The sequence below is a fragment of the Hesperophylax consimilis genome, chromosome 28, assembly GCF_061612785.1.
Source record: "Hesperophylax consimilis isolate HC1 chromosome 28, BYU_Hcon_1.0, whole genome shotgun sequence".
Taxonomy (NCBI): Eukaryota; Metazoa; Arthropoda; class Insecta; order Trichoptera; family Limnephilidae; genus Hesperophylax; species Hesperophylax consimilis.
Genome location: NC_142863.1, coordinates 14,291,160 through 14,315,259, shown reverse-complemented (window position 1 = coordinate 14,315,259; position 24,100 = coordinate 14,291,160). Strand labels below are relative to the sequence as shown.

The window sequence follows — 24,100 nt, the reverse complement described above, 5'->3', positions numbered from 1 at the left end:
TTTTCCAACATTGTCGGGCTATTAGTAACCCATGAATGAAAAGAGAATAGAATTAGAAAGACTCTTCTGCTGGCACAATTTGATAATTTGCATAAATTTGCTCGTGGGCTATTTACTGTTTTTGGTACTACTTATTTGTGTGAGAAAACATTCTCCAAAATGAAGTACACAAAGAATGTTTACAGATCTAAGTTAACCGATGAGCATCTTAAAGCTCTTTTAATAAAATTGGTACCACTAAAATTGATCCACAACTACAAACTATCGTCAGTGGAAAATCACAATTACATATATCACATTAGTATTTTATATGTTAAATGTTTATGTGTTTATATTCGTATGTTATAATGTTTTTATATGTTTATAAAGTTAGTTAGATTCATTACAATTATTTGTTAGTTACTATGCTTTAGTCTTCTGCGTATTATACTTGTCACTAAGGTTTGCCTAGCATGTAAATAAAACCGAGTTACTACATTCTGAGTTTTTTATCCACCTTATCACAATCACAATTAAAACAATAAGACCTTGTTCAGAAGGGGCGATTTCGCCGCGAATCAACGAGCGAGCGAAACGAGTGAAACGCGCGAGCAATTGGAAACATATTAACAATTCCTAGCCAAAAAATTTCTGCTCCCTTTCCCTTGATACGTGTACTCGCTCTGCAGTTTGCGCGTAAACTGGACGTAAGTCTAGCGAACTACACACGATGTGCGCCCGTATTTTTCGCGCAATACATGTGTACGCAATGTATTGGTGCTCAGTACCTCGCCAACGAGCATATATATTCGCATGAAAAAATTCACGGCGAATTCGCCCCTTCTGAGCAAGGTCTTAGCCATTAGCTGTCGCGGGCTTGATTGATGACACTGGTCATAAGATGTCGCTGGCCGGATGGATGACACTGGCGGGCCGTAGTTTGGAGACACCTGGTCTATACGATCGAATGCCTTTGCAAAGTCCGTATAAATCACGTCTGTTTGAAATTGAGAATCCAATCCTTTTGGTACTTTGTGCGAGAGTTCTAGCAGACTGGATTCAGTTGATTTTTTTAATAAGAAACCATGCTGAATTCCCCCAAGTAATGGTTTTATTTTATTTGTCAATTTTTCACACATTGAAGCGCCGAGCGTGGATGTAGTACTTTAGCTTAATTGCGCGTATTGTAGTATCCTTTTTCGTACTTGTAATTATTTTGATTACCCTTTTCCGCAGCTACTTTCCACTCACCTTTTTTTTCGGGTGAGGTGTATTTCTTTGATTTAGAAGAGTTATCGGCCTTTACCTTTCTTGGTCTTTTGCCACTCTTCCTCTGGTTATCTCCCTCAGGTTCCAGCTAGAGGGCAGGCGTCTCGCCGATTGTTAGTAACTGAGTTGATTGAATTGGTTCTGAGTTGGTGGGTGCGTCTCCGCGCTCTCGAGTTGTACTATCTTGGCCAGTTTTGCAAAGGTAGTATTTAGGGTGACAATAATATTGGTTTGCTCACCTATCTTTGCCGTTCAATAATGTAACTTGCGTCGCTAGTCCGCCAATCTGCTTCGTAAGGTCTTTTATCGCTGCGCTAACAGTTTTCCAGGTCTGGGATGATCTGGTAACCATATCTATCACAAATGATAAAGAGCACGGAAAAACGTGTCTGACAAATTTATATTATACTCTTATTATGCAGAATATTTCCAAAAATAAATGAACGGGAATTTATTAATTTAATTATTAATGCCCTTTTTCGGGGCATACGAAGAGTAAAAATTATACATTTAAAAAAAAAAAACAATAAACATATCTGAACTGCCCCAGCAACAATCTTTTGTAATTATAGGATAACTTTGCATAATTACTTCCGTCCATTGGTATTTTGGGTGTACACTATGATAGATAGTCCCAGAATTTCTGGACTGAAATAAATCCCGACTTCTAGTATTAATAATAAACGATTGGATTATCTGTATAGCGCCGTTTTTGTGAGAAAATCACCTCAAGGCGCTTATCAATTCAAGTAATTCTGGACTATCTATCTAGCTTCATAAAGATAGTTGCCAATAAAAATGTGCGGTGAGAAAAATTAAGGCAATGTCTGTAGTTCTTATTCGAAGTATGACACAGTTAAATATGACTGAAGGAGATAGGGTCCCATTACCTCAGTGGTAGAGCGGTGCCCCGGCAAGGGATGGGTCCTGGGTTCGAGTCCTAGATGTGACCATATCTTTTTCTGTTTCAGATTTTCGTTTAAGAATAGCTAATATTGTCTTTAATAACTAAATATTACAATTGAATCCTATAATTTCTATACCCGCTATATCCGATTTTTTGACAAAATGATCTGAGTATGACATCTTGTTCACATTTTTGCGAGCAACAAGAGGAGCCTAAAATTGAGTTTCAAAACCCTCCTTATCGCGACCAAAAACCATGTTTAAACTGCGAGTGAGAAACCAAATCCGCTATATCATACAGAAAGTTACTATCAAAACCCGCTATATCGGATTCAACGAATCACAAGCAGTTATTTTGCCAAAATACAATATGGCCGCCGCTCTGACGCCACGCTCGTGTGTCAAAATGATCTACGCGTGAGTTTCTAAACCCGCCATGTCGGCTCAGTTGACTTTCAAAATCACGAAGTGAGTATCAAAATCCGCTATATCCATTTTATTTATCGAAATTACTTAATTATTGCTAGACATATATAGAAAAATAAATGCTTTTCGAAATTTTATTACTCCAATTCATTATATAAAAAATTGTAATGCATTTATTTATGTACGCTAGAGATGTGACAGTTTTTTGCGGTTTTCTCCAAATCAATGAAAGTTGATATAGCGGGTATAGAAATTACACGACTCAATTTGAGGTTTTACTCACTAAGTTATTCCAAAAAATAAGAATTTATATCATTTAAAAGAGTGTTGTAGTTCAGCAAAATTGCTGGAATACCAATTTTAAAACTTGAGAATCTATTTTGTATTCTTTCGATAGCTATTTATCCATCACCATCACTAATAGCAGCGTTTGATAAAGTTTGTGTGTTGTTTGCAGACAAGTTGGAGAAAGACATTCGAGAGGCGGAAACGGAAAAGCTGAGGCTGCGTGCGAACCGTCCACCCCCGGCTAAAAAGCCTCACCTCGCCTCCCCGGCCCACAGTATAGGTATTAACAAAGTCATTATATTAACCAGTGCGCTATATTTTATACCGTACCGGTGAAAATTGTTTGTTCAATATGAATAGATTGGAACCATTTGACCCAAGATCATCTCAATTATTTGGAAATAAACTAAAAAGTTGTTAGGTTGAAAGTTTGTTTCATTCGATTATATCTTCGATTAGTTTGTATATAGTCATGAAAACTCGAATTTTGTGAGATTATTGCCAGTGTAAAATATGGTTATGCAATATTTTCCATTATTTGCAATGACAGTAGAACCTCTTTCATGCGAAATCTAAATCTACGGGGCCTCAAAAAGCAATATTCAAATAAATTAACAAATTCACAAATAATTGAAATTTAAGGTTTTATTTAGCGAAAATAAATTAGTTATTAAAACATGGAAATCAATAAAAACAAATTTGTTAGGGTAGGATAGTTGTATTATTATTACATTATATATAGCTTAGATCTTCAATTGAATCATTGGTTTTGTAACATTTTTACTTGTAGTGTTAAAGACCCTTTAAATCAAAATAATTGAAGAAAATTGCTTATTCTTTGTAAGTACCATTCTTGTGCACATTTAAAGTATTGTTTTTTACATGTAGAAATTCCATCTCGGCCCTCATCAGGTCTTTCCCTCCGCTCGGAAAGTGAACTCATCGGTGGAAATGGCTCTGACGTAAGTATTACATTTATCTTACTTATTTAGATAGATACTCTCAGTATCGCCCTCAAGCACCATCCATACTTGAAATGGCATTCTAGCGACCAGATCTGAATAGCCTGGTACTTCTTAATTTTCCTCTTTCCCATATCTCTCCCCACTCCAATCAGGGATGCGATAGTCCCACTGGATACTCGCAGTTGGAACCTAAGAGGTTGAACTGAAACGTTCTTTCTGTGTTTTTTTGTGCCGCACCCTAATATATATCGCAATTTCTTAATTACGGCGCTAGATCTCAGGGTGGCGTTTGACTTCAAATCTGCAAATGCTCTCCACTGACTGCGGTCCCTCGCCATTCGCCTCCAGTCCTTCCCGTCCTGCTCCAATCCTCTTCCGCACAGTCTATCCACCTCTTTCTCGGTCTGCCTCTGAGTCGCTTCCATCCACTTATCATTTCTTTTGGTATCCTGTCATCTTACACTCTTTTAATATGTCCCGGCCATAGAGGTCATTGCGGCCTACAGAATCTCACCATGCTCTATTAACTTTTAGAACTCGTGGTTTATTTAAATTCAGTACAATCCATTTTCTAGCATAGGCCTCAAATAATATTTGTTTGACATAATAAAGGTAAGAAGACACTAGGCCCACATATTAAGATTCCTGGAAAACTTACAATCCATACATTTTCTATGAAAGTAGATGCTTCAGAAATACACTTGTCATACGCAATGCAATCCTACTCTTCCCACCTAACGCCGATCTGCACTGTCCAGATTAGCGTTTATTTGGTGATGCTGAAAGACAGCGTTAGTGGAAGGCCTTCCAAAGAGTTAAGGTTGTTTGTTTTGGCGTTTACTGACATTTGTTTTTATAATGGGAGATAACAACTAATAGATTTAGTAAGATGTTATAACGTAAAATCAATACAATATCGCCATACCATGATTAAAATTAGTGCTGCGTGCGCAGGATAAGTGTGCATGTTGGCCTGGGAAAGTAGTAATACACATATTGCATATGTGGGCCCAGTTTGTCCGTACCTTTGCGCTGTTATGTGTATATCTCGTTCGTACCACGAGGATTAAAGGACCAGGGGATGAAGAACGATATCCTGTTGTAATAACTGTTTGACCAACAGTCCCAAACCATTCCGCTGTTCCGTGTAATTTTGTATGATCCATTTGTATTTGCATTTCAATAAATTAACATTTACACATAATAAAAATAAAATATCCTTTGTATACACACTAAACGGCACACACATCAATGAAGTAAAATATATCAGGGACCTTGGGGTAACACTGGATGTTAAATTAAACTTTATCCAACACACTGATGACATCCCTTGAGGTGATTTCTCACGAAAACGGCGCTATATAAATTAGCCAAAAAATATTATCATTAACAAAGCCAATAAAATGCTGGGATTTATAATTCGCATAGCAAAACCCGTCCACAACATAAACACTCTATATTTCCTTTACACCTCATATATTCGCCCGCACCTGGAACACTTTTCACCGATCTGGACTCCTTTATACCAAGCCCATATCGAAAGAATTCAAAAAAAAAATTTTAAACACATAAATTATAAACTAAACTTACACTTCTTAAATTATACCGAATCCATTAAATTTCATAATTTTAACTCCCTCCAAACACGACGTCTAATTTTTGGTCAAATCTTATTATTTAAAATCCTAAATAATTGTCTGGACTCACCAGAACTTACCAATTTAATAAATATTCACATTCCGTCTAGATCAACCCGACAATCTGATTTATTTTATCTACCCTTGTGTAGAACAAACATTCGAAAAAATTCCCCAATTCCTCGTATATGTGCACAATATAATACAAAATTTTACAGCATTGACATTTTTGGTAATAAACTAAAGAAATATCGATATGAAGTAATGCGTACGATCGATTATTAATATGACAGTATGGAATGTATCGGCAGCATCTCCTATCCTCTTCCTATTTTCCTCTTCCTCTCCCCTTCCTTTAACACCAAATTAATTTTAAGATACTAAAACTTCATTTCTAATGCACTTTAACATAAGAAACTTCTGTGGCTTGACTTCAGTTAACTTGTATATTCATATCTATCATTGTATATTTTATAAAAGCTGTTTGTTTCTTACAAAATAAATAAATAAATTTGCTAGCGTATGCCCGAAATATTTGGTTGACAAAACAGCACTGTTCTGTTGTGTATCCCGTTGATTAAATGTTGTTGTGCAGTTGAACAGTTCGGCGGCCAACAGCCCCAACCCGTTCCCCAAGGGCCGCAAGTCCACCGTGGACCTGACCAACCCGCTGTTCCGGGCCCCCCTGGACGCCGGCTGGAAGAGGGAGCTGGTGTACCGCGCAGTGCTGGATCAGCACCAGCGCCGGCAGGGGGACATCTACTACTACACCCCACAGGGGAAGAAGCTGCGCTCCACCAGGGAGGTTTGTACCCCACTCTTTCATTAAACCTCTCTTATTCAAACAAACAAGTCGTAAAAGGTGCCAAACAATTTGCAAATCTTGTTGGAATCGTATTATTATTATTTAATGAGCAGGTAGCCTTCTGCTGATGCTCTCATATCTAATTTCGAAGATTTTGTGTATCTAGGGAGTATATTTACGAGAGATGGGAAGGCTGACCGAGATATTTAAAGAAGGCAGGTAAATGCAGGTAATTCCATTAACCCATTGGCATCCGAATTGTTTGGCTAAAAAATTGTCCTTCACATCCGAATTAATTTTGTACCAAATTTTTTAAGTGCAGTGGTGTACTAAATCTTGCATAACTTTTAAACTAAACATGCAAACGAAACAATCTTTTTTAATTTACTTGTACATTGAAACAAGGTATGTAAAAAACATATGCATTGTAAAAAAAAAAAAAAATTAATATGATTAAACGAGGATATGAAAATTATTTTTTTTCAAAAACCATTTTTTTTTAAAAATTGGATTTAGAAAAGTTGTACATTAATCATACTTATTTCCATAATATATATTTTTTGCCATTTAGGCTCTTGTTAGCAGCCCACCATGCGATTTACGAACAAGCTTGTCAATTCCCGAACCACACGCCATTTTGAAAAAATTCAATGAAGCTGAAATATAACAAAATTTCAATCGTAAATATCAGGAAAAAATTATACCAACGGAGTCCTGCCAATTACTACGAAATAAATGCTTAATTATCTACAGAGCGATTGGCATTTAAAATTTTAAACACAGATGTCAATAATGTATCCCTTTTTCGTTTTTAAGCCGACAGACATCAGACCCGCCGGGACGGCGTCGTTAGATTTTAAGACACATCGCCGTACACACGCCAGGAATGCGTCGTTTGAGGCCAATGGGTTAATGGAGGACTAAACGCAGTTCACAATAGAGTGTTGGTACCTACCCTGATGTACGGAAGTGGGGCATGGAATTGGCAGAGAAAGGATGAAAGTAGATTGAATGCTGTAGAAATGAGATCCCTGAGGCGTATGTGTGATAAAACCATGTATGATCATATGAGAAATGTGGAAATCCGCAAAGAGTGCAAGGCTGATGAGTGAAATGAGTAAGATCAAGAAAGGGATGCTTAGATGGTTTGGGCATGTAGAGTGAATGAGCGAAAGGAGAGTAAGGAGAATATCCTATGCAAATGCAAATGGTAGCAGAAGTCGGGGACGCCCGATGAAGACATGGCACGACCAAGTGAATCAGATTCTTGAGTCGGGCCATGTCAAGAGTCAGAATAATAGAAGAGTATGTATGAGACGATGTATGAATGTGAATGAGGCAAGGAGTGTGTGCCAAGACCGAGTTGTTTGGCGGTCCGTTCTCTCTGCCTACCCCTGCGGATAACGGCGTGATGGTTAGTTAGTGAAAATTTCTTGAATACCATGGCAACTATAATGTGCAGATAAAAAGTCTCAATCAAGTCACTCCTTTCTCTTCTATTTTAATGTTGGTCATTTTAGTTCCTTTAGTCCATCTTCATATTGCCGATCTTTCAAAGCTCTTGCGATTCTTTGTAAATAGTCTCTGTACCCTCTCTTATTAGATCTATATCCCGTGTTGTAGGGGGAAGGAAGCACAGAGGTCAGCAAATCATTCACAAGTCGTAGAAGCAGTCCATTCTCATGTGACAAATTTGAACCGTGTAAAGATATTACCAATGTTTCCCGATTCTGCACCTGTGCCGAAGGAATCAATGATGCTAGTTCCTTGGAGCATCTTCCATTGAAATACCGGTAGAACAAACATGGAATTCCCACACAGTGTCTGTGCTCCAAAAACTGCAGTCTGTCTGTTAAGATAAGGGAATCTATCTTATCTAACGTTAGTAATCTTAGTTCCTTGTGTCTATCTTCATGTTGCCGGTCTTTCAAAGGTGTTAGAATTTTTGTAAATCATCTCTGTACCATTAGAAGATTATCTTTTGCAAAATATGAATTCTATATTTGGAAAGCATATTCCAGGAGAGGTCACACATATATTTTGTATATTTTTAACGTCAAGTCTGATGTTAGATCAATGAAGGTTTTCCTGACTAAAAATGTTATTGAATTTGCTCTTTTGAAAATCCCGACGACATGCTAGATTTTGTTGTAACGTCACTGCTTTTAGAGTTGTTCCATTAAGTTTTTATGCAAGCTTAGTTAAGTTTAGTTTTTCCAATATTTAGGACAGTGCATTTTTTACCATTGAGTTTTAGAAGCCCTTCCTTTATCTGCATATCAGCTGGAGTCCGATTTTATTATGTTTTAGAGCATTGGTGGCTCATGACTTTTAGGTCTACTGGAATGCTAATATTACAAAAAATGGCATTACTGATGTTGTCGTAGCCGAAAATGTATTTTCTTTTTTATTTTCGAAAATTATGTTCTTTGTATGAAGATTTTCAGGAAATCAAGGTGGCGCATGGCCGAACTGAAATTTATCTTTATACAAAAAATCGAAATAAAAAAAATTGTTTTGGACGAACATGTCTAATTTTTCAAACTTTAGTATGCTATCACACTCAAAAGTCGAGAGCTGCCACTGGTATGCAGATGTGTGATATACAAAATAAACAGAACTGGACCCTAAACAGATCCTTGAGGAACACTACTGGTCACATTTCACTCGGTTGACAGATGGTTGCCTATTCGAACTTGTAATTTTCTCACATTGAGTGTCCATTATTTTTGTGTATTGTGTTTAGCTGACGTAATGTTGCAACATAGTGTCGTCTATGTAATATAAATTTTATTTGTTGGATGGAACCAGCCAAATGACAAAATTATAACAGATGTGTTATCCCTTTCTAGGTGTCGGAACACATCTCCGGGACGGGGCTCACCATTGACAACTTCACCTTTTTCAAAGAGCCACTCGGCATTGACGATCCTGAAAAGGAAATTATCAGGTGTGTACTCGGCCAATAATAAACTACGTAATTAATATTCAAACAAATGTGATTTCTTTAGTTAGTAGTTTGCTCTGGGAAACACAGAGGACATTAGTAGCGTATTTGTGGAGCTATTAATATTTGAAAGATCTACTATATCAGGATACGTAACACTGCTATTCAAGGTCAAGAAGGCTCAGAAATATTCCTATCGCCTTCTAATAACACTTATACTGGCTACCGGCTATCAACTAGCTCTAATTATAATTTATGTCAGTAAAAAGTCTATAGTTTTGCTTATCCCAGAGTTTCATTGAAGAGACATTGAATTCCGGTAGTTACAATAATTGAAGATGGAGTGTTGCCCTTCTTTAGCCAACATTTTCAGACAACCTCGCAGGGTCTATTGTAGACACAATTTTTTTTTTCACTTATCGTCGCCCTAGTACTTAATTGTCCAAACTAACAGTAGCGTTGCAGCGTACCGATCGATTGGTATAAAATTAATATTTTGTTTCCATCAATTCCTGGAATCCATTTTGAGAGAGAGCTTACTCTTTCGCTCTTTTCATTTAGGTTTTACCCAGGTTTATTCCCTATATTTGCCCTTTTTCTCAACATTTTCTCTCTCTACTGGCAACACCAGTGATGCGCATTTCAGGTAACGTGATGTTATAGTTCATAAGACCCTGTGTTTTCGCGCTGAAATTTCGTTTTATGTTTGTGGTGTACTTGAAAACCAACTTTAAGTGAAAAAATTATAGTTTATTCCCTACCCTTTACAAACAGAGAATACTGTTTCTGAGAAATTGACTTATAGTTTATTAGTGTTTTACCGTTGTTTTATCGTGTTAGTGGCGCAAGATGAGTGACATCCAAAATAATAACGCTGCGTCGATCGGGAACAGCGATGAACACGAGATACCCGGAAGCGCCTATGCGAAGAATGGTTTCTGATTCTTCGGCTAGTCAAAAGGGTTACGCAAACCTGGACCTGCGAATTGAACGCCTGATGCAACAGGTATCTACTCTGACGGATTCCCTAATGGGCAGTCGCTTAGAAGTCGGGGTAGTCCTGGAGAGAGAAGACCCCGCGGGAGGTACACTGCGGGAAGTATCGGGGTTCCTAGAACTACCTGCCAGCCTAGCCGCCCAGAACAACTTCTTTGGTTCGGGAACCCGAGCACCATTGTGAAAGAGTCACCGACTCCGAACGCGGATGCGAGAAGAGTGGGAGTTATTTCGTCTCTTCAACACTTTAATTCAGAGAACTGGTCGCGGGTTCGCTACGCCGAAACCCAGAAGTTTTACATCGCCACGCCTGCCTTCATAGAACTGGAGGTGAACGAAGAGCTGAAGAAGCTCGATAAGAATAACCTTTTTCCACCAGCCCTGGATCGTTCCTGGGAGCTCTCTCCAATGCCATCTTGTCCCAAACGGAGGACGAAATAAAGGACAATTGTAGGGGTTAAACATGCGCAAAACATAAACGAAAAGGGCGAAAGAGCTAGCTCTCTCTCATAATGGATTCCAGGCATCGATAACCACAAAATAAGATTAAACAATCTATATAATATTTATTTAATGTATGATGACTGAAGCTGATATGTACTGTTTTACAATAATTATTACGAACAGGCGACAAATATGCAACTATCTGCAACAACGACGAAAATTACAAATGACACTTGCTTTGGGCTTATATTTTCTTTGCTTAAGTCTTCTTCAGGGTGGCCACAGACCTGGAAAACCGGGAATTATCAGGGAATTTTACCGAACCGAGAATTATCAGGGAAATGTCAGGGAATTTAAAAATATTCTTAAATTCCAAAAATAAAACGAAATTCGTTATTTACGATTTGTGAAGTCCCAAAGTTGTGTTTTATTACTTTTACTTGCGGCGTGTGTAACAAAAGATATGCCGACAAGACAAACTAGATAAGTAGGTATTTTTTTATTATTATTTTCGTAAATAGCCCTTGCAACACAATCATGTCGTAAACCCCCCGCCTTGGTTTTTCCCCTATACTATGTAGGTGCGAAATCTGTAAAGAAAAAGCTAGCAAAGTTACAACAAAGTGTCAAAAGGGTCGGACACCCAGTACGGTCGTAATAAAATTTAAAGATCATCATTATCAACATTTTTACAAAGTGTCAATACAGTAGAACCTCGTTAATTCGAAATCCACGGGACATCAAAAATCAAATTTCGAATTAACGAATTCCCACGTAATTCGAATTTTTATGAAAAAAAAAAACAAAAATACGCCGAAAATCGATTTTCTCGGCCGCCTCTTCAAATCCGGGTGGTATTTTAGTTGTAAATTCGTATTAATACCAATTATTTCTTTATTTTCGCGGCCGATTACCGTAGCGGCGGGCCCTTTAAATTCAGATATTCGCAATAAATTCGTAAAAATGCTATATTTTTACGCGTAAATCGAGATTTCGCTGCCGATTTCGGTCACGGCCTACCCTTTAAATTGAGATATTCGTAAAAATACGATATATTTCCGCTTAAATCGAGATTTCGCGGTAATTTTCCGTCGCAGCCGGCCCATTATTTCAAATATCTGAATTTAAATTAGTAAAAATACGATATATTTCCGCGTTAAACGAGAATTCGCGGCCGTATTCCGTCGCAGCCGGCTTTTAAAATTCAGATTCGAAAAAAAAATCGCAAAAATATGATATATTTCCGTGTAAATCGAGAATGCGCGGCCGATTTCCGTCGCGGCCGAACCTTTAAATTAAGATATTTGATGTAAATTCGTAAAAATATGAAATATTGCCAGTTAAATTGAATTTTATCGGCAGTTTTTCGTCGTGGCCGGCCTTTTAAGTTCAGATATTTGAAGTAAATTCGTAAAAATATGTCATATTTCGGCGTGAATCGAAATTTTTCGGCCGATTTCCGTCGCACCGTATTTTTTAACTCGGATATTCGAAGTAAAGTTAGTAAAAATACGATACATTTACGCGTAAATTGAAATTTGGCGTCCGATTTCCGTCGCGTCGGGCCCTTTAAAATTCAGATATTCTAAATAAATTCGTAAAAATACGATATATTTACGCGTAAATCGAGATTTCGCGGCCGATTTCCGTCGCAGCGGGCCATTTAAATTCAAATATTCGAAATAAATTCGTAAATATACGATACATTTACGCGTAAATCGAAATTTCGCGGCCGAGTTTCGTCGCGGCCGACCCTTTAAATACAGATATTTGGTGTAAACTCGTAAAACTACGACATATATCCGCGTAAAACGTATTTTCTCGGCCCTTCAAACTCGGATATTCAAAATAAATTTGAAAAAATACAACATTCCAGTGTAAATCGATTCAGATTTACAAAATAATAATACTAATTAGGACGATGTATAACCACGTAAAAATACATTTTTCGGCGTTTTACCGCCACGGCTGACTTTTAGATTCAGATTTACGAAATATTATGATTTATTTTCGCAAAAATCAAATTTTTTCGAATTTCACGAACAAATTTTCGTGCGCGGACAAAAATAAAATTCGAATTACGAATTAACGAATTTAGAATTTAAAAAAATTTTGTATGAAAAAATTTTTCTGCGGAAATTTTTTTGGCGTAAATTTCGAATTACGCGTTTTTTCGAATTATCGGGTTCTACTGTACTTACTTTTGTTTATTTTAATCGTGTTTCATAAATAAAATTTTGAACGATATCTCCTTATACCAAATAAAACATATCAGGGAAAAATATAGAAACTGCCCTGGAAAACCTGGAATTATCAGGGAATTTTGAAATCTGTTTTTTGTGGCCACCCTGTTCTTGCTTTCTTTTTTCAAAGATTTAATGGCTTTAGGAAATGGAACAAGGGAAAGGGCAAGTTAGGTAAGAACCTGATTGTTGGGATAATCATAAAAGTATTTCAATATTAAACATGATCAATTAGTAAATTGTTCAGTCACCATTTTAAAAATAAAAATAAAGTCCTAAAAACGATAATAGTATTGATTAGACTAATGTAACCTTCACCTTTACGAAAATAGCTTCATCTTAAACACCTATTATATTGTTTCTTTGAAATAAAGAAAGAAACCCTCCTCCTGTAAAATTTGCTAATTGGTCGTTTGGACAAATATGCACTAGGCCGACGTTATGGTAGCATAGGTGTGGGACTACAATATGCATTAAATGAACATCACTTTTTGTTGTTGTTGTGAACAACGCACATGAGTTCCAAATGCCATAAGCCAGTGGGACTATGACATCCTCAATTAGTGAATGTTGTCAGATTGCATGTAGTTGGGAGGAGGAAGGTATCTGGTCACCAAACATGATTAACACCATTTGATTATGGATGGCAGTCTTTTACCAGGCGATGCTGAGAGGTATCTACAACTTTGAAATTACTGATAATAATAAGTATTATATTTCTAGAGATGCCAAGATGATGCGCGGCAGTGCGGTGGGGTCCCGCACGGAGTCCCCGGTGCCCACGCCCGAGAAGGGCCCCTCTGCACTCATCCGCGAGGGCAAGAGGACCCCCAAGCCAAAGGGGCCCAAGGGAGCCTCCCCCGAGAGGGGGATGCCCTCTTCGCCTAAACTCAACAGCCATTTTAAGGTTAGTGTTACTACTACTTACTGCACTGAACAACTAATCCATAGGCGTGTGATCCATGCTGTTTTGAAAGAGATCTGATGTCGCCGATTTGCATAAGATCTTTGGACTCCTAGACAGACCCTGCACATGCCAATGAATAATTTGTGTCTGATCGCAGCAAAGTCCCATTTTGAATCGACCGTTTATCGCCGATTTGCGTAGGATCTTTGAACTCCTAGACAGACCCTGCACATGCCAATGAATAATTTGTGTCTGATCGCAGCAAAGTCCCATTTTGAATCGACCGATTTGCGTAGGATCTTTGAACTCCTAGACAGACCCTGCACATGCCAATGAATAATTTGTGTCGATCGCAGCAAAGTTCTATTTCGAATTAACCGTTTGGTCATCTGCCTATAAAATTTTTTGTAAATTCCATTTCCACTTTATTATTCAAGCAAACCTCGCTTTGACTAGATGGCTAACTTTGACCGAACTTTTCAATATTATGGTACCTACCTGCCTGAAGAAAGTTTGAAAAAAGATTTGTCATTGAGTCGATTCAACTTTGGGTTTTTATTCCATAGAAAAGACCACAGAATAGATAAGGTGGGGATGCACCTTTATTTGAAATATTTTTTTTTACATAAAATATGTGGTTAAAATTAAGTAGTTATGTATTTATGTACCTACTTGTAAATATATTATATAAAAGAAAATACCTTAGTATTCACAAAACTACTAATTTTGATTGGTCAAGAAAGAATATCGAACGTTTTGATCATATTCACCAGAAGTAGGAGTTAATTTTGCTTATTATTGTTATTGCGTGATTCAAATAAATGTAATGAAAGTAAAGTTGCAATATTTCAATTGGTATGTTCGTTTGCAGGTTAAATCTTTGGGATCCCGCCTCAGCAATCAGACCAGTCCCGTTTCTCCGGCACCCAAGACAGTTGCCAAGGACACCCCCAAATCCGCAACCAAGAAGGCGGTTGCTATAGTGGCACAAACCAAAAAGAAGTAACCATAATAAATTTAAAATATTTTATCATTTTAGCATAAGGTTAATTTTATATTGAGAGTGGAAAGAATAGAATTTTCAATGGGTTGGATATTAAATTTTAGCCATTTTACCTAAAGAGAGTTATGTAATGATACAAATTAAACCCTCACTTGCACTATTGGATGTTTTTATTTATAACTTTGCCTGTATTGGGCAAATAACTAAATAACTGACGGATTATTATTCAACATTGTTTTGAATATTTTACTAACCAATATAATTCTCATTTTATTTCCATCAACGCTTAGAATCCACTATGAAAGAGATAGGGAGCATGCTCTTTCGCTTTTCCTGTTGATCTAGTTTTATTCCCTATATTTGACCTTTCTTCTATTTGCCACATGGCAACACTTATTAAAATATATCTACATTTTGTGCTTGTTTGTTTTTCTTATAGTTGACTTTTTTGTATTTGCCACACGTTTTTCCATATTGCAACACTTTGAAAAGGGCATTTTCTCTTGGTCTTAGGTCAGAATGTTAGGATGATAATAATTATTTGTATTGTATTGAGAATTATTGTGAATTTGGCATATTGCAAAGTCTCCCCCTCCCCCGCCCCCTCCCTGAATGTTTGCAGCAGCACCCCCATGTACGTGACGCAGTCGCAGAGCGTGGTGGGGAACTCATTGCCGCGCTATCCGCCACCGCTGACCAAGTACGGGATACACTCGGGGGCCATGAGTCCAAAGGTAATTTATAAATAAATGATTGTCTATGGTTTTCTTTTTTTTAAATTTTCTTTGAAAAATTATTCCTTCTCTATTGTATTCTTTTAAAAAAAAACATGATGTATTGTTCTTTTGCCTAAAAGGTTGACAGAACAATTTATAATAAACTGCGCTTTTAGCGGCATATAATAATATCTTGTTAGTAAATCTTTCTTTGTTTCACGATGTTTTCTGAAATGTCAAATATGGTGTTTTCCGTGCTTTGATAAAGCTGACAATTTATTTGCTTTTCCCCCTAAAAAAAAATTTAAATTTGTCCCGCTTTTTTGTCTGGAATTTTTAAGTCAATGTGTAGATTTTATCTATCATAAAATGAAGACTTATCGTTACTCAGACAAATCCGATATAAGCAAAGTTTATTTCTACGTAATAATTCGTAGTTGGACTTGTTGTGTAGCATGAAATCAGAAACTGAGCGAGGTGGGTAAATTATAACACTTGTAAAAGTGTCTAACTAAATAGTGTGACTAAATATTCAGTTTTGGAAACAAACCTGAAGTTTTGTTCACCTTATTTGGGATTTGTATTTTTTTTACGCAGCCTGTAATTTGCATCCCATTGTAAAAAAGACTGGTGATATTACAATGCGAGTTGCCTGTGTACTGTCAGATTTATTTATTGACAAATTACGTAATGGGAAACGGTCTCGTCTCCTCGCAACTTGGTTTGTTTCCCTTTCTCTGACGGGCTAGTCAATTGGGATGTCTATGATCACGGCCCATCTCCCCTGTTTCTATTGCTCGAATGAATGATGTGTATTTGTTGCAGAGTGGAAGAGAGCTGTGCTCCATCCACTGCCCCCTCGCAGCCGGGCAAGTCCCCTCCTTGCAGTGTAGCCTCTGCCTGTGCCTCTACCACGTGGCTTGTCAGGGGCAGCTTCACCACCAGAATGTCAGCTTCGTCTGCAAGGTGGGTTCTGCCATTGTACTTTTTTTTTTAATATTAGATTCCCTGGGAGGGGCCCACCAGGTTAAAATTATGATATTTCAGCGGATTGCTGGCTGGCATTATCACACAGGAGGCTCTGAGGGAAATGATTACCCTCAGGGCCTATGTCATGTTTGGAATTGCTGCGTGGAGGGTCTTTTTAAGTGAAGGAAGTTCTGGGAAGGAAAAATATGAGGGGTGGGTAGAAATCTGGGGGTCGTGTGTCCTGGAGTGACAGACGTGTGAGTCCATCCCTCCTACTGTGGTGCAAGGCGATGGGTCGAGAGAGTGCGGCTGGAGAGGTCAAAGGGTCTTCCGCAACCGGCCTCCACGGCATCCACTACCAACGCTTAGATAAACCGCACCACATGAATTCAGGACCCCTGCGAAGTCACCAAACGTAATTAACCATTTCGGGTGACCTACGGCAGAGGTGTTGGTTGTCTAATGAAAAGTTTTCGGGGCGGCGGTATCCATACCCACCTTCCAAATACTATATATGTACATACCAGTTTCTAACCTAACCTCCTGTGATTGTGAACATCCCTTCATGGGAGATTATATGTCTGAATCATTTTGATGCTGAAGAGATCAATGATGTGCTAGTGCTCCAGAGCCCTTTCTATTGATACGTGTGTAGAATCTGACAAATATATTCTTAAGTTTGCAATCCATCATAAGGGTAATAGAGGGATCTGTAAGAGTGTGCTCGTGTTGGCACAGAGTACAGACTTCTTTCAGATATCTAGGGGATGAATACTTTGCGATTTATACAGGGTCAGCAGTTTGGTGCCATTATAAACTAAGAATTACACTAAGAATGTCCATTTAAGACTTGTTGGAATTATATTATTTCATTTATGTATGTACTATTAGCTGCATTCATGAGTTGATATTTTGAAGAGCTTATTAAAATATTCAAATGTGCGTATCTCATTCATTTAGCTTCATTCTCATACTGTATTATTTCTATTTCCAGAGTTGCCAGATAGCCACGGAGCCAACCCTCTCTCCGCCTCCCCTCACCCACGTGTCAGCCATGAAACCCTCCCTCAAGGCCCCCGTAGCCGCTCTCCCCGCACCACCCGGCCTGCAGCGCGCCCCCCCAACCAAGGAACCCCCTCAACGTATTCCCCAGCCCCTCCTCATCCCTGTCATCAAACGATTCCCCGTATCAAAAGCTGACTACTTACAAAAGTTCAAAACCGTATCAAAACTTGTACCAGTATCAAAATCCGATGTGACTCCCTTTAACGAATTCAGACCTATTCAATCTAAAAAGAAGGGTATCGTTGGATCTGTAACAACTTGGCTTCCTCCTTCATCCACTATCACAATGGTCAAACCTTCGCAGAAGGTGGCAACTCCCACCAACGCGGCTGAAATGGTCATGGCCTTCCCGCAAACCATAGCCATCGTAAACGGTAAGAAGTACATTGTCGTGGCCAAGCACAACGTCGTCAATGTCTCATCGCAATTCCCCGGCAACGGAAGTAATCTCGTTCAGAAGCAAGTGGAAAACACCAAAAAACTAACAAAGATCGATGGCAATACATTGGCGGGAAGCCCCTTTCTGAATACGTCAAAATTAATTAAGAAAGAAGAAGGAGAAATCATTGAATCAAGCGAGCAAGATAAGAGTTTTGATACGAGCATCGATGACGACATCAAGAGCGAGAAGACGAGTGTGGAATCTTCATTGTTGGAAGATGAACACGATAGTAAAGTCGGATTTAAGGTAGAGCGCGATGAAGAGACTGGTGCAGACCTGCCGCAGTGAGTACATTAGATCTGTTACATTGATGCTATATTTTCCGCTTCATACGCAAGTATCTTGACTTTGCTGGATTATTTTATAAATAATGTTCCCAGACATTTTAAAGTCTGATTGTAAATTATTGCAATAAATGCTCCTTAATATTGTAAATTTTGCAATATTAACGCTTGCGTTTATTGCATATAATGTAATAATCTCTTTCTTTTATAATAACATTATTATTGTTTTTCTCGTGTTATCAACAGAGAGTGCTTGGTGGAAATAGGTATAACTGAATCAAATGTCTAATTGTTTCTATAGTCAAATTCAATTTGATCAATATTATTATGTATAGCTTGTGTTTTTAATTTTAAAGACCATCATTTAAATAATTGGTGAATTTAACACTTGAAGGCTTTTCCTCTTCCTGCATTTAGTTGTGGAATCGGTGATACATTTTGTTTTTGCTTTTCAAATATATTTTCATGCACTCGCCCATGCATTTTATGTTTTTATTATTATTTTCATGCTGCTTTTTGTGATACAGTTATTTGATTATTTTATCCTCACTGTCGATATACACAAATCTGTTCAGATGAATTATGAATCAGCAAAACCTACGTAGGCAATTATGCATACATGAAACAAAGTCATTCAATTATTCTGTAACTTGTTTTATTATATCATTATATGGGGTACCACTATTCAATGCCAAACGTTGAAAGACAATAGAAGTGACGTGATTTAGGATCACGGGGTTATATCGCTACTTATTTTGCACATTAGATAAGCCCTGTGATCTTAAACCCACAAACAAGCAAAAATACAGCATCTGAAAAAATATGGATATTATTATATTAGAAAAAAGATGGTATTAGTAAAAGTATTATCAATAAATTAGATGAGAAAAAACTATGAGATTACTCGATTTGCCTCAACTACAGTCTCCATCTCATCTCTGTTAGACATATTTGACAGTTTTTATTGTCTTTTTAACGGTTAAACCTTCGTTAAAACCATCCTTCTTTAAACCATCCTTTTCCAATAAGAGGTGTTATTTTGAATAGCCCGCTATTTCAGTAGATGTTACTTTTGAAGCTGTCATTTTTTGACATTTGAAAAGTAGAAACTACGCCATTAATAAAAATAGAACGATACACGCTTCAACAACGCATTGAAATTATTAAAATTCACTTGAGTGAATCAAATGCAAATCATCGTGAGTGATGAGGCCCATTTCCACCTCGGTGGCTTCGTCAACAAGCAAAATTGTCGCATCTGGGGCTCGGAAAACCCAAGAGTTATTGTTGAAAAGCCTCTCTATCCTCAACGTGTGACGGTGCGGTTTATGATCCGGCGGAGTCATTGGACTTTATTTTTTTGAAAATGAGGCTGGAGCAACAGTTACGGTGAATAGATTGCGCTATCGAGAGATGATTAATGATTTTTTATGGCCGGAATTGGATGGTATTGATCTGGACAACGTTTACTTTCAACAAGACGGCGCTACGTGCCACACAAGCAACGAAACCATTGATCTTTTACGATTGAATATCAAAATAACACGTCTTATTGGAAAACCCTGTATTTTTACCTCTAAGTCTCAACGGCACGGCATGGTGAAATTTCATGGAATTTCTAAATGCTTCCGAGGTGTTTTGAAAGTGCTATATATATTTCTTATTTTTGAAGTTGTCATAAAAAGAAATACCACTTTAAAAACTAGATAAAATTATCTTTGATGTGTTTGTTTTGAAATAAACATTGATATCCATATAAATAAAAATATTAATGTTCGTTAGTTCTAAATCTTAATCTCCGAAAGCTCTTCTCCGATTGCTTTGAACTTTTGACACAAAGTTGCATTTGAATACGCATGTGTTTTTATATAGATATCACCTGTGACAGGTAAAAACATATTTCTTTTATTACCGCCATCTGTTGGACGAAAAAGCAACACGCACTATTGTTTCTCTATCTGCACAGATAGACTGAGCCACAGCAACGCGTGGCGGGGTACAGCTAGTTTTAAAATAGTAAAATTTTAATACCAAACATGAAAATTTTAACAAAATAACTTACTGAATCATTTTGAATCGAAGCGTCCATAATTTTGAAAGAATTCGATATTTAGAAGATACATCCCATTTTTGTAGGTAATTACTAAGAAAACTGTCTGACTGACTTTATGCTGTTCATGCAAAAAAAAAATGTAAATAAATTTTTAACATTCAATTCGACAAAAAAAAATTGTAATCATTCACTTTTGTTCATTTTATCAGTGGAATTAAGTATAAATATTTGGGACAAACGGAGAAAAATAAATATTTCTCTTTCTAATGACGAACAAATCACATATCTCTGCATTATAGAAACAAAGATAAAAATATTTTTATAATGCGTGGACAAAGGTTCTAACGGAATATGATGTTTGTTGCTAGTAATGTCCTTCCAAGGCATCAGGGGTTAAGAATTGATACCATAATCATAAATACATATGTCTATTCACCTTTATAAAGTCCTTCAATGCTGTGCATAAATTACCAGTCACTATAAAGGTATAATTTAATTAAAGTTATATTACTGTTCAGTACTGTTCTATGTTTTATACAAAAAACACCACGAGTAATCAAAATAGATTGGTAGGAAATTTTACCTGTTTAGTAAAACAACAGCAATTGTTTAAATGTATCAATAAATATTTTTTTACATTTTCTTCAAGCGCCACATTATAAATATGTAAGTAGTATGTAAAAATTGATGTCTACGCTAAAAATCAATCTGACAAGTCGGTAGAAACATCAATAATATATAGGTACATAGATCAGAAATTGTAGTTCGTATTTAAAACATACTAATTTTGTTAACTAGATAACGTCAAATAGTGTATGATGTTACAGTTGTAATCAAGACCAGTACAGTGCATTTCATAATGTAAAATGTCGGGCATTTAATAAAAAAATATATATTAATAATGTTTTTTATTTGTATGCCTCGCCTTTTACGTTACACTGACAACATTTTTTTTAAATGTCAAAATTCATAAAATTCTGTGTTGTCTCTTTGTGCACAATAATCAATTTTAATTTTAAAAATGTCATTTGCTATATTTTAGATAATTCTTTATAAAAATATTTTATTACCGATTAAAATATCATCTGTAAGATATCTCAATAATAATTCAATTTTACGAAGATTATTATCAAAAATTGATAATACCATTTCTTTTGCAATGTGGCAATACATTTATCTATGGTTTTGCACTGCAGTGTTTCGAGTTAAAAAAATATCTGTAGTGTTGCCACACTTCCAACATTTTAACATTTTCATTTGCAACATTTTTTAAAAATGAAAACACTGATTGAATCTAAAACCTCCCATACACTCGCAAGCATGTTGTCACGAAAATATTTGTTATCAAGTACATAAACGTGTTTATGATAAATAATGTTTTATTATAGATGTTTGATACTTTACTTTCTTCGATATTTATATAGAAAGGTATTTTGAATGCTTGTTGTCTATGTATTAAAACTATTGCTTGCATATTTATATTAACATGTCCAAGAAACATAGTAAATAGTTGAAACATGAAGCGTTTTCATATTCTTTTGAAAATTCCACCATGCACATCTCTGACGATAGAAATAAACCATAGAGAAAATCAAATGAATCTACGAAATCACTGCAAAAATTATTTAACATTATTTTTTTTCATTGTATGTGTAAAATGTTCTTTATTTTCTTCTGTTTGCAGATAAATTATCGCGAAAGAATATGGAATATCTTTGTTTTCAGTCCATTTTGATTGATTTTTCTCCTTCCGTTCCCTCTCCCACACTCATTTACCTATGCCAAAGTCACAATTATTATTATTCTCTTGCATGGCATTGAAAAACAAACAATGGTTTTTTTCAATGCACTTAATATTATCTAACTAATTTACTAATCGGAATAGTAGAAAATTTGTAAATCTCTTTCTTAGAGTTAATTCTCTCTCTTCTCTAAACTGAAGTAATGGAATAATTGTTTGTACCTATTTCTCGAAACGTCTATATATTCATTAAAAACGATAATGCAGGCATTTTAGGAATTGTTTTAGTGAATATCTGATTAGCTAAATCGCTTATGAACGTAAATTTGTGCCTACCTACAGTCCTGGCTGTCGCAAATCAAAGCTTGCGCGCTTGGCTGTCATTTGGTTTTATCTTACATTTTAGATTATCGGCAGAAAATTTAGTCATTTTGTGAAAATCAAAGTAATTTATTAGTCAATAATCATAATTGTGTGTCTGATAGTGAAATTTATATTTAGCAGTGAACAATAGTTGCTAATTGTTATAAATCTTCAGAAATAGCTGCATAGTATAAAAATGGTGATATTTTTGCCGATCATTGGTAAGTCTATAGTTAATAAATTATTTAACGTATCCGGTAAAACATAGTTTCAGTTGTCATTGTCAGATAGTAGGTAGGTTTACTGTAGAAATTTTAATAATACATACTGCTTTATCATTATTTTATTTAACTAAACTACAACGTTATTAACCTTCTGATACTGGAGTTCGACACTCCAAATCGTAATGTGTATTTTGTATGTATGTTTGACTGCGATTAAAACAACTCATCAATTTTATAGAAAGCCAAACCAAGTATATTTTTTGTTTTAATTTAGTTTCTGTGTTCTGGTAAATGTCATAATGCGTCGAGAACAGTCACTTTTTCACAAACTATGCACACCGTTAAAAATGACTTGCGAACATTTAGGACGGCTTGTTTCTTAGAATTTGAACAATTCATCAAATTTCAAGGATGATTCTCAAGTTCTGTGAAGGGTCTTTTCAATTTCTGTGAAACCCATGGCCAATAATGATGTAATAACAACCTTCACAGAACTTGAAAATTTCGTGAAACAACCCGTCCTTAAAGTTTATTTTTCTGATTATGGTTATCATACTAAAAATATGTCATTTTAATAATTTCTTTTCAAAAATGATCTAAAACTGCACATTCGGAAACTGTATCAACTGGCTACAACGTTATTATGACACGGAAAACGCCAATGAATGGTGAGACAGCTGTTACCTACGTCGCACGTCGTTGACGTCGACTCGCCGAATTCACAACACAACGAAACGAATGTGTTATTTTGGCAGCATATCGAAAATGGCACATTTTAATTTGTAATAGAAAATTTAAAATGTGCCGTTATGTTAATTATCGTAATTTTTTTAATGCAGTGAAATTATATATTTCGCAAAATGACATACAAATGGGATAAATTTGATGTTATTTCTCATATACATACAAAAGAGTTTTCAACTACTGAATTTCATTGTCTGCCCATGGAAGAAGGGTTTCATTTATCATGTTTCCTCTCCGCCAAGCACTCTCAATGGTATTTGTATTGTTATGAATTGTGTTAATTACAATGAAAATGATTGTCGTGTCTCATGGGTTTGTTTGTCTGTTGTGTTTAGCAGCAAAGCAGCTGTTGTGGAGTCTCCGGCAGAGAAGAGGAGGGCGAAGGCGGTGCCGGTGTCGCCACCCAAGGCGGCTGCTTCCCCCAAGCCCGCCATCTTGAGCAAAACTCCCAAAGTTACCAAGGCTGCTGCCAATGGAACCCCTGGTTAGTAAATCAAATTATTAAACAATAAATGTACATTTCTTTTTTGTATTTTCGTCTGTGACTTTTCAAAATTAGAACATTATTTTAAATTGAGAAAATTATCTGAGGACGGTTTGTTTCACAGAATTTGAATGATATTCATCAAATTTAAAAGTTAATTCTGTGAAAGTCTTAATCAAGTTCTGTTACTATTACTAGTT

At 36.4% G+C, this 24,100-nt stretch overlaps 1 protein-coding gene across 3 annotated transcripts in view; it reads left to right on the top strand.

Annotated features, from left to right (window-relative positions):
* Window positions 1-24,100, top strand: part of LOC149410226 (uncharacterized) — a 48,842-nt gene that overhangs the window by 8,627 nt on the left and 16,115 nt on the right. The window contains exons 4-13 of one of the 3 annotated variants that reach the window (XM_089648857.1): window positions 3,038-3,148; window positions 3,757-3,830; window positions 6,066-6,275; window positions 9,128-9,225; window positions 13,629-13,812; window positions 14,684-14,814; window positions 15,441-15,549; window positions 16,357-16,497; window positions 17,495-18,291; window positions 23,752-23,900. In XM_089648857.1, the coding sequence (XP_089504983.1) occupies window positions 3,038-3,148; window positions 3,757-3,830; window positions 6,066-6,275; window positions 9,128-9,225; window positions 13,629-13,812; window positions 14,684-14,814; window positions 15,441-15,549; window positions 16,357-16,497; window positions 17,495-18,291; window positions 23,752-23,900 (2,004 nt within the window). Of the gene's footprint in view, window positions 1-3,037; window positions 3,149-3,756; window positions 3,831-6,065; window positions 6,276-9,127; window positions 9,226-13,628; window positions 13,813-14,683; window positions 14,815-15,437; window positions 15,550-16,356; window positions 16,498-17,494; window positions 18,292-23,751; window positions 23,901-24,100 lie in introns of all 3 variants that reach the window. The other 2 variants (XM_089648856.1, XM_089648858.1) reach the window with 2 other exon arrangements.